Here is a 12,322-nt window from a genome sequence, read left to right as displayed (position 1 = left end):
TAAGAGGTTTTAATTTATTTTGAATTTCCTGAGCGTGAGTCCTGCTACACAACAGGTTTACAAGCTAAGCCAGATGGTGGAACATGATACTCTTTCATTAAAAGCCAACATTATAAAACTAAAAATAGTTGACTGTCCTCCACTTTTAATATCTGGAGACGTTTCTGGGATGCGCTCTGTGACCTGCATGCCTGCACATTCAGTAGGACCATAAACACCCTATATTATTTACAGAACTCTAGGAGCCAACACATTTATTAGTGCATGTGCAGTGCCAAGTCATGCAACACACTTTAACAAGCCACCCTGACACTTTCAAATCAGTCTGATGGATTTATGGTGGATTCTTTTTTTTTTGGTGCTTCGAATGCAGATATAGCGTTTTATTTGAAGAGTTTAGCATTTGGTTTCACTTTCCGCAACACTAATATCTAAAAACATAATATTATAAACATACTAAATGATGCTTTGTAATCGTCTTGTAGCACTGGTTAGTTAAAGTGATTCATAACATAAAGGGGTCCCCCGATTGCCTACATTACCCATAATGCAACACAGTTAATTGTTGCTAAGCTCACCGCTGCCTTTTACTAACATACTCTGAGTTGTGTCAAGTTGGAGTCCCCAATTTATTTTAGGCCAGATGAACAAAAACAATAATTGTACCTTTTATTTATTGTTGTTCTTGAATAGATTCAATTGTGTTTCATTTGTATTTTTACAAAGAAATGAACACAGAGAGTAACTTATAACACTAAAAAGCACTGTGATAGTAATTATAATGCAAAATGAATGCACAAGTTACTCTTGGTGGTCATTGTGTGCTTTAAGTAAGTCATTTGGTAAATGATAATACAATTAATCTATGCATGAACAACTCCCAACAAACTAATTTATTTATTTCACTGAGTACACTCATTTAACTTTAATGGATTATTAATTTAATTTTGATTATCAAAAACATTACAATGGACATTTACATTTCAATAATGTAATGCTATCTCAAGAAAACGAATTGTTTCCTGTATGGTTATAAAGTGATTGAAGAGCATAATATAATGCATAGTATGTTTATAATTCATTATAGACATGGGCCTCGTGGAAAGATATAACAGACATTATGTGTAATAACCCGCAGTGATGCGCGTGCACTGCTTGTGATGGGGTTTTTTTAATTTTTTTTTTACTGCTTGTGATGTGTCTGCAGGCAAACAGCAAACTCAAGTCTTTGTCACTAGCTCCATCTAGTGGTTGTTGTTTGAATGGCATCAGTGCTGGACAGAATTCAGACTTGGTACTTAGGCAGAGGTGTGAAGTAACTAAGTATATTTACTCAAGTATTGTGCTAAATCTGCACAATGACTACTTTTACTTTTGGTTCTTTAAGTATATATTTAGATGCTAATACTTTTGTACTTTTACTTGAGTAACCTTTTGAATGCAGGACTTTCACTTGTAACAGAGTATTCTTACACTCTGGTACTTCTACTTTTACTCCAAAGATCTGTTACAAGACACATGTTTACATGTTTTACCGAATTAAAGTTAAAAAGGTAATGGCATCAAAATGTACTTTAACAGATGAAACAAGTGAAATAATTAATACTCATTATGCAGAATGGCCCATATATTATTGGAACACCGCTAAAAGTGTTCTTTATTTTATTTGCATTTTAACATAACCTCCCATTTTCAACAGAATCACTTTCCTCTTTAGTAACGTTAGTCTTACTTGAGTATTACTACTATGAAAAAGTAGGGTGTTATTACCGAATTTTGTGACATTTTATCATTTTAAAATGTTAGGTGCATGCTGTACATTCCAATACCCACACAACCAAAATATTCATTATGCCAGATAAATATTCAGCATGTCCCAATACATATGTCCAATGCAGTGTCCCAAAATGTCCTACGGCCCTCGATCGCATTTCGCAGTATGCTGCTGGCAAACCTTTGTGTCTATTCATGGTTTGGGTCTGACTTCAATCGTTGGTATTGAATCAATGACAGTAGCATATTACTACTGACAGCTCTGACATTGTGATGTACATTATGGTATGTACTTTGGTTTGGAATTGCTTATTTGACTTAATTCAAGATTGAAACACTTTTTCCACCAATGCACAGATGCTACACTGAAAACAATACACATTTACTTTAATTAAATGTATTATGTCAACAGGTTCCACATCATTTGAATAGGTTAGTTAGGAAAGCAGTAGTAAACCTATTATTTAAACTTAATATTATTGCTTTCAACGAACCTAATACAAATATGTGTCATTTTACATAATACATTTATTTAAGTCAACATTTCAGTTTATTTTCAGTGTAATTGCACTCCTATTTAGAGATGTACTTTAGACGGTTTTGAACGTGCACGGCTCAAATGTACTTGTCTCATGCAGGTCTACTGTATCCAGCCAATACAATTGCCAAACCTAAAGTATATGCATGGAATAGAGTTCCATACTTCCATGCTCAAAAAGTCGTTTTCTATAAAAGGTAATGTTATAAACCAAACCCTCTGCTGCTGCTGCTGTGTGGGAGCATACTGGAATCAGCTTTGATCACGTAATCCCGCAAAAAGAATGACTTGGTGACACACATAGCCACTCAGTACAATCTAGTTATTGAACACATTGAGCAGAACACATCTCCTTTGCACATATTCAACAGTATTAGGCTGTTGGAGTTGCAAGACTTCAAGAAGACTGCGTATAAATATCCCGTCCCCAAAAGGTATAATAGCTACAAACAACAATTATGGTTGGTGTTTCCAGAGGAGCTAGGGGACCAAATCTAAATCAGCAGCAGAATCACATGCTGAAAAACCCAACCTCAAAACCCGGTGTCGAGATCACCAACCCAGTCTCACAAAAAAACGTGTTATAGCTACGTTGGTCGTAGGGCAAAACGTAGTGTATTCACAAATAACCCTCTCAAGACGTGACATGGATACAATATGTTTTCCTATTCATTTCTAATGACCAGTGTCCCAACCCGATCACTCACAACAACTCCAGAGAGTTACGTTGGAGATTCAGGTGTGTTCTGCTGGTACCAGAAAGTTAGTCTCGCTGCTAGCCTCAAGCAAAGTTGAGGAGGGGGCTCTCTCAACACACCCAGATGTTGTCCTTCTTAAATCTTGCAGCCTTCAGCCCCAATTCAAAAAGAAAAACTTGCTCTTCTTCTACAATGATTATATGTTAGAGTTATGGCAAAGCTATTTCTCCTCGAGAAACAGTTGCTGAAAAGTTATATTCTGAAATATGCTTTAATGCATGGAAAAACACTTTGATTAGCTTCCATATACACAATTAAGTTCAATTTCTAATCAACATGTTTTTTCATCAGGTTGAAGAAACAGTGTGGGGCACTTTCTGCTGACCTAGTGTCAGCAGAAAGTATTAAAATAATAATTACAAAGAAATGTAAAAAAAATACATCTTAAAATATATTTTACGATCATGTTTAATCATCTGATTCGTCTGTACATTGCTGTTTTAGTCTGTGTTCTTCTAATTAGTGTCTACAGTGTGTGCCTATTGAGCCGTTTTGAGCGACGTGGGTGAAGCCCCGATCAAGCCCCTCTCTCTCACTGTCTAAGTGAATGGGTGCTGTAAAAACTACACTGCGCATGCTCAGAGTCTTTTTCTATTCAATGTGTGCAGCAAAAAAATAATCACCATAGGGGCACTGTGCTGACATCATGGATGTATAATAAGAACTGGATACAGCGTGGGAGGCGGGGCCTCGTTCATTCCTATGAGAGTTGCTCATTGGCGCATGAAGACAAAATGGCCCAACTTTTGAGAGAGCGAAACGTCAAGAAAGTATTCATATAATCATATAATCCGTTCTTATTGTGCATCCATGGGTAAAGGTAAAACTCATGTAGTACTGAACACGTTACATGAACGTGCCGGGCGGCGCGGTCCTGTGGGTTAGATCCGCGTTCATAATGCAGAGGAAAATAACTCTCAGAATAACGTTATTAGCACATTTTACAACTTGAGGACCGAATGTTTTTAATAAGGGCTATACAAATGTTCATACTGGGTAGTATATTTAGTTTAAAAAAAATTATCCAACGATTTACAGACGTCTCTTTCCCCATGTAAGTGAATCGTCATCTCACATAATTCAGAGCTGATTGGCTGTAAGTACGTGTGCCGCGAAAAGTGTAGTGTGTGAAGAGGAGACGAGAGAGGTGCAGTGACGCGTCCTAAAACCCGGAAGTAAGCTGCGCATGGGTTCCCTCCAAGCCCCCAGGAAGTGCGCCGGACTCTGAGGAAAATATTCGTTGTGGCCAAGGCAGAAGCACTTTAAGCAAATCTCAAACATATAAAGGTAAGGCAATTTATGTTTGGTAGATGATTTCTATGTTGTAACAATGCTTTTTGGCAATAAACCTTATACCGTTGGAAAGCCTGTTTTCTTACCTTTCCAATGGTACCACATCTGTGAGGAACAAGCATTTGTGGGATGAGGAGGAACATTATGTTCAGAGCACTGGAACCTCAACATGTGGAGGAACATTATGTTCAGAGCACTGGAACCTCAACATGTGGAGGAACATTGGATTGTAGGGTCACAGTGTGAAGAGGACGCAGAGAAGGCTTTGCTGATTGCTGCACCGATAGAGTGGGAGTGGAGAGGATGGGATGGCCCCCTGCAGTCCTGACCTCAACCCCATTGAACCCCATTTTGGGATCAACTTGGCCCTGCTGTCCGTGCCAGAGTGACCAACACAACCCCATTGAACCCCATTTTGGGATCAACTTGGGCTGCTGTCAGAGTAACCAACACAACCACGTTGGCTGACCTGGGACAAATGCTGGTTGAAGAATGGGATGCCATCCCACAGCAGAGTGTGAGCAGGCTGGTGACAGCATGAGGAGGAGAGGCTGTTGTGGCTGTGTTTGGTTCTTCCACACGCTACTGAGGCTGCTTGTTAAATTAATCAATTGTTAATAAATCAATTGTTGCCAATATGTCTTTATTTATCAGACTTCAATCATCCAATCCACCGAACAACACCAAACAAGAGTCAGCAGAAAAAAAGCTGTTTGGCATTGGCAGAGGAAATTTGTCACATTTTTCATGGGCGCACCCCACATACTCAGCTCTGCTGCTCATCCCACACATGCTTGTTCCTCACAAATGTGGTTCCATTGAAAAGGTAAGAAAACAGGCTTTCCAAAGGTACAAGATTTAAAAAAATCTTAACACGAAAAGCATTGTTACAACATAGAAATCATCTACCAAACACACATTGGCTTACTTTTTGTGTTAAGTTTACAATCAAGTTTTCACAACAGTCTTTTATGGACTTATGACAATTGAATGTCAAGTAAGCTGTTGCAATAGAGAATTGCCAACAGCAGGTTGTTCTTTTACTTACTGATCGCCCGCAGCTGGGCTCTGCTCTTTGCTCTCCCGGAGGTGAACTCCACCTCCCCCCCCATGCTGGGGGAGGTGTGTCTGAGGGTCAGCCTGTGCACCGTGCCCATCTGTTCCAGCAGGACCTGAGCGCTGGGCAGCAGCGGCTCCCCGTTCAGAGTCCACAGCGGAGCTTTGAGGACGGGGACGGAGACCTCACACTCAAAGCAGGCCTCCCCGGGGGTCTTCACCTCCACATCCTGCAGCTCTCGGACCAGCAGCTGTGGCTGGGCTGCTCAGGAAGAACACAGAGGAAGAGGTTAGGGAAGTGTGAGTTTGGGGAGTTTGTCAGTCAGAAAGCTTTTGAATGTATTGTACTCAGTGGTGGTGATAGGTAGATATCTCCCAGGTAATATCTCAAATCAGAATCCGTTTTTTGGTTGTCTTTACAAGGGCTCTATTCTGCTTTTTGGGGTTTTACTTTCCTGACGTGTCTTCTATAAGTTTTTGTGCATGTGATGGTCTGCAAAGGCTAAAACCCCCAAAGTTCTGTGTTCCACGCCCCCCCCCCCCCCCCCCCCCCCCCCCCCCAGTCTGAAACACCTCCATTTGAGTCCTTTGGTTTACTTCCGTGACATAGTGACATCACTATGTAACCCTCGCGCTTCTATTGGCTAACTCTCTAATACATTTAGCAGGAAAGGCTAAGGGGCAGAACAACTCTAAGCGGTTGACCAATTACAACAGACCCGGCCCGCTAACCAATCAGAGCAGACTAGGCTCTGGTTTCACACAGAGGGTGAAAAGAGGTGCTGCAGCACAGGCAGTATGAGAAAAATAAAGAGCTTTTTGAACATTAAAGCATAGAGACCTTTCACAGTAGAGGCATTACATACAAATATGAACATGAAAATTATAGTAATAGGGCCCCTTTAATTCTCATGGTAAAGTCACTAACTTGGGGCTGTTTGAAATATCATACTAACATGCTTTTACTACCAGGTGTTAAATAAAGCTCTGTTTGTAGTTCATTCCAAATGCAAAGTATGAGATGCCGGAAACTACATTCAAAAAGAATTTCCAAGCATGACAAGTGCGCTTACTAGACAATCTCAACCGCCCCACAATGCATTGCGGCATTTCAGACTTTCCAATGTTGGAAGTTATAATAATTAAATCAGCATTATAACGAATATTACTGCTGGGTATTTTAACTCCCCTCAATAGAGTAATATAAAATGTAGTGACTGAGTGAGGGAACTTTGTGACAAACAATATTAATTTAGCAACTTTTACATTGTGATCGTTACAGTCATGGGATGCATAAAGACATGTTGCTGGAGTAATCATACTTAGTCGTTACATTTAGTATGCAATGTGCAGTACATACAGATTGACTATGAAATATTCAGTACGTCTGTATGCCAACATATACTCTTAGTATGTACTGCTTGCTGCCCTTTCAGTATAGTAAGTATGTACTGTTGCCTGTAGTATGCATAAATAAGGACATATTACCTTATCCTAACCTAACTTGGAGCCTTGAACTTTGACCTTCTTGCTTGTTGTTTTTTTCTGCACATTGGATTGTGGGTCAGAATAGGCAGGCAAGCATGCTAGCGACATACTGCAAAATGTGATAGGATGCAGGAAGACAGCCTGGTGTCTTTGGCTCACTGCATTTGTCATACTATGTATAGGGACATATTGCATATTTGTTGGCATATTTGATACTAGGGTAGTTCAGTATGGGTATGGACACACAGGTCCTGTCTTACCTAGGCATATACAGCCTTTTTCACAGCATACACTGACAATTCTCACAGTAGAAAAATTACTGGTTGAACTAGTAACTTGGATCTGTTCTATTTAAGTTAAATGACCCAGTCAGCCACGACAGTGTTAAATAGACCAGACATGCACCAAAACAGCCTTATATTTAATAATCCGATTTTAAATAATATTACCGTGTAATGTTATAATGTAATAATTGAGTTCATAAATAACTTATTTAATGCATTTATTTATGTGTTTATTTATTTATTTAACTATTTATTGCAATGGCGGCTCTAGTCCTCCATATGTGAGGTGATACCAACTATAAACAGCCATCTAAAATAAAATCAAGGATGATGGTAACTTTAAGTTCAATCAAGCCAAGGGTTAAATGAAAATGGCAATGTGGAAAGGGGGGTACATTTTGTGTTGTCCCATTCCATGAGGCTATATTACATGTAGTAGCTTTGCTTTGCCAGGAGATGGAGCTCTGAGCTTATGTTCGATGATCCCCCCTCCCTCTGTTGTATTACCATAACAGAGGGGTCTCTTATGGCGCTTTTCCACTGCAGGGCCTCGCTCGGCTTAGTACGGTATGCCTAGGCCTCGTTAGGCCTTGTTAGGTCAGGCTCACTTTATGCTGCGTTTCCATTACAGTTTAGGAACCGGGGTAGTATCTAGTAACGCAGTGTAGGCGGAGCCGTGACGTCATCTTCAATGCGAAACACAAAACCAACATCAGCCGTTAGCTGTTAGCCCTCAGAGCTCACAGCTCCTCATATCTGTTCAGAAACTAGACAAAAGTTAAACAAGTACAAACCACAGACTGTCTGTGTCATGGCGAATACAGTCTCTGGTTTATTTATGTCTGTATAGATCTGTATACAACGTTAGCTTAGCCAAGCTCCATTCATAAAACCCGCATTTTAAAAGGTTTTTTGCCTGCCGTCTTGTCTGCAGACTTGTCAAAGCATTAATTCATGGTTTTTACTAACCGGTATCAGCATGTTGTTACTTCGGCATCATTTTGAAACGTGTATTACAATTAAATCACGGTAAAATATTTTCATTTTGTTGTAGTTGCCAGCGATTCTCTCACTAGTTTAGCATACTCAGCCCGGTTGTTGGCCCGGAAAGAACCTCGATTTTAGAGAGCCAGAAAACTGGGAAAAAGTACCCGCTAGAACTACGCCTAGTGGAAACGCAATCAAAAACGGGCCGGGCACGGCACGGCATGCTTAAACCGCGCTGTAGTGGAAATGCGCCATTACTGTTGTCTTTATACCAGACTTTGGGTGTGTTGTTGGACTATGACACTAAGAGCTGGCATTTGTCAATAATACCTATACTGGGAAGTGGTGTAAAGTAACTAAGTACATTTACTCAAGTACTGTACTTAAGTACCATTTTTAGGTATTTGTTCTTTCCTAGAGTACTTCAATTTGTTGCTACTTTGTACTTAAACTTTGTACTTTGGATTAATGATGTGAAAGTTAAGCAACACATAAATCAGACTTTAGTTACACCTTGAGTAAATTCAACAACTAGCTGCACCTTTACCAGCTTTGATAACACTTTAATCCATCAATAATTATAATCAAAACATATCATATATATTATTCTGAAATTGACCAATCTGCACAATGACTACTTTTACTTTTGGTACTTTAAGTATATTTAAATGCTTATAATGTTGTACTTTTACCTGAGTAACATTTTGATTGCAGGACTTTTACTTGTAAGTAACAGAGTATTCCTACACTCTGGTACTTCTACTTTTACTCAAGTACAAGATCTGAGTACTTCTCCCACCTCTGATACTGGGTATAAAACAAGAGCAGCAGTAATACATGTAATATCCTGCTAAAAAGAGCACCTGGTACATTTGTATTTAAGATATTTATTGAAAGTCAGTTTGCCTATCTTTCCTTACTGCTTTGTGTTTATATCATCAAATTAAAGTGAAATTATATTTCACTGTGAGACGGAAAAAAATAAACTTACTTTACATTTAAATTTAGCAGTGCTTGAAATTGGTCATGGACTTCTTACCCTCCACAGTGAGTTTTGCAGAGCATGTATACTCTCCAACCTGCACACTGTACGTGCCCGCATCATCCAGCGCCACCTGCTGCATGATCAGTTTGCGGTAGCAGCCCTCGCTGCAGATCTCGAAGCGTTCAGAGGGCAGGATAACGTTGCTGCCTTTGTACCAGCGGATGCTACATCTGGGGTTGGACACGGTGCAGTCGAGCAGAACACGTGTCTTCTCCAGGGCGGTCGTATCCTCTAAAGGCTTCACAATGTTGACCGGAAGCTCTGCAATGGGAAACAATTATATTAAGACTGATCAATATAAACTTGATAGAAGACTTCAATTTTTTCCACATTTTGGAGAACGTTTCCTGAAAAAATTGTTTCGCAAAATAATAAACCTTTAAAAAAGAAAAAGGGAACATTTAAAAAAATATGACTTGTTCCAAATATGGATAACTTCCCTCCAAATAATTACTTGCCTATCTTAAAATAAACTTTGGGGACTTTCATAAGAAATAATGACCTACTTATTTCATCATTTTAAGAAAGTATATTTTTTTCTCATCACAACCCCAAGTTCATTATGTTTATTTTCTACTGGCAGAAACGGGCTTCCATATTTTATAGTATGTATCCACAGAAAAACGTTTTCCTGATTCAATCTACAAAACTGTGGGTAAAGCAAATTGAAAATTCTAATGAGCGTACTCATACCTCAATTACTTCATGAAGTTGGGACTAAAAATAATCACGGTTTATTGGCCAACCCTCGTAAAGTATTAGTTAAATATTAACAGTAATCGTCCGTAATATCAATTTTTCATAAATACATATGTGTGATACCTTCCACCTCCAGGCGGGCAACAGATTCAACGTGTCTGGTGACAAACTTGATCTCTCCAGAGTCCTCTGCTTTCACATTACACATCAGAAGAAAATGTTTGGTCCCTAAAATCAGAAACAACATTGTCAAGATAAATAACAGTACAGATAATAAGAAATTCCAAATATTATTTAAGGATCTACAAATGTTTTTTTGTTGTTGAGATTATACAGTTTTAGAGTGTTGTTAATTTCGTTAATGGTATTTATTAGCATCACATGTTTGTGATTTTTATGCTGACCTTCCTGCCGGATCTTGATGGTGCTGGTGGGTTGAATCCTCTCCCCGTTTTTGTACCATTCTCCTTGCAGGTCCTCCACTGAGATCTCACAAACAAACACGGCGTTCTGGTCTTCCTGGATGTCCACGTCCTGTAGGCGCTTCAGGATCAGCAGCTCACGCTCTGCCCAGAGAATAAAACATTAAAGGATGTTAAAATGGGCATTTTTTCACAATATCAAAGTAAAATAACTAAAGAGACCAATACATAACCTTGAAATTACCCGGGGAACTGAAAATAAGAACAATATTTGTTATTTTATTTATCATTCCAACGCAGAAATATGCCTCATACGGTAAATACTTGTTACGCCTTCTCTACCCCATTGCATAGAGGTGAGGACTTAAAGGGGACCTCTCATGCAAAATGCACTTTTGTACGTCTTTTATACATGAATATGTGTCCCCGGTGTTCCAGGGAACTCACCAAGTGTCAGAAAACACAACGCTCTCTATTTTCCTCCATACCCAAATCTCTAAAAAAGGGTCTGCAACGGATCTGATAAAAACTGATCCAGATTTGAACACTGTCCTGACGTCAGGACGGTGGCGCTACGGCTATTGGACCAACTCCACCAATCAGGAGGAGACAGCCACGGCCATTGCCGTTCGAAAGCGCTGGAGACGCTGTAGTACATATGCCAGGCCTGTAGATGGTGCTGTTCTCACAGAATCAGCCCTTGCAAAAACAGAGCTAAAAAAGTGCAAATTGAGCGAAATGAGGCATGGCTAAAATGCATGATCTGTTTGGTATTTTGAAAAAAAAAAAGTATAAATATGCCTTATATAGGTATGGTCCTACACTATATTATTCAAATATAGCATGATAGGTCCACTTTAAGCAATGATGATGATGTAAGAGGCCTTTGTGTGGGTGTATGTGTGTTTGTATGTGTGTCTTTTGTATTTTCTAAAAGGATTATTATATTTTAATTTATATTATTTACAGTATGAATGCAATGTTACTACCTTCATGTATTATTGTTGTTTCTGAGGTTTTGTTGTATACTCCAACTAAATAACTTGAGTGCAATTATGTTGTAATGCTGGTTTTCTTGAATAATCGGTTGTCAACTTGATGTTATGGATCCTTTTTTCGTAACGGTTTTGATTTGTTTTACGTGTCTCTTTTATTGTGTTCACTATCCACATAGTGTTGGCGCCTGCAACCACCATTGTAGCTGACACATTGTGCGGCACATTGTGCTTCCACTTGGAATGAAATGTGCTATTTAAAGATCTGTTTGCTTACTGCTAACACTCCAGCCACTAATAGTGTTACTATAGTAATAGCAGTACCTACTATAAGTAGGTCATAATCCTTCTACTACTACTGCTAATAATATATTCATTAAAACTAATGAGAGGAAACTGTTATAGTATAAGTGCTTGGTACGAATGTTGGAATAATACACCCTTAAAATGAATGAAATCACTTTCTATTTTTGCATATATATATATATATATATATATATATACATGTATATCACTTTTTCTTTTAATGCTCTCACTTTTTAATTCTCATATTTTATTTTATGTGTATCTGTTCTCTGTGCTTCTATTGTTTATATATATATAATCCTTGTATATTATCAATTTTTCTATAAAAAGTAATTTAGATATATTAGAGAAAGAGTGTCAATCCAGGTCAGTTTGTTCCTGCCCAGAGTGTTAATTATATGTGTAATCAGCCAGAATTGAAATCACCTGTGTGGATGGACCAAGCCTGAAATGAATGTGCACCATATTGGGGTGAACTGGCACTTCACCAATCCAGGAGTCTAAATATGTGGTTGGTTCCTTATTTATTTTTAATTGACTGAAAACGGTGTGAGAAAACGTACTTGTTTGCTAAATGTAAATAACATTTGGCAAGGAGAAATAATAAAGTCCTTAACATTTAAAAGAAGAAACACCTGGTAACAAAGAAGTGGCTAACAGTGGCTAACAACAACAAAG

At 38.7% G+C, this 12,322-nt stretch overlaps 1 protein-coding gene across 1 annotated transcript in view; it reads right to left on the bottom strand.

The window, feature by feature from the left end:
* LOC117485686 (obscurin-like) overlaps positions 1-12,322 on the bottom strand; it is a 44,118-nt gene that overhangs the window by 2,447 nt on the left and 29,349 nt on the right. The window contains exons 28-31 of the mRNA XM_034134327.1: positions 10,326-10,487; positions 10,045-10,149; positions 9,217-9,483; positions 5,411-5,680 (exon numbers count right to left, since the gene is read on the bottom strand). Of these exons, the coding sequence (XP_033990218.1) occupies positions 5,411-5,680; positions 9,217-9,483; positions 10,045-10,149; positions 10,326-10,487 (804 nt within the window). The remainder of the gene's footprint in view (positions 1-5,410; positions 5,681-9,216; positions 9,484-10,044; positions 10,150-10,325; positions 10,488-12,322) is intronic.

This window comes from Trematomus bernacchii, unplaced genomic scaffold (assembly GCF_902827165.1).
Source record: "Trematomus bernacchii unplaced genomic scaffold, fTreBer1.1, whole genome shotgun sequence".
In the NCBI taxonomy this organism is placed as follows: domain Eukaryota; kingdom Metazoa; phylum Chordata; class Actinopteri; order Perciformes; family Nototheniidae; genus Trematomus; species Trematomus bernacchii.
Note: the sequence above shows the minus strand (reverse complement) of the source record. Positions and strands in the feature narration are given on the sequence as shown.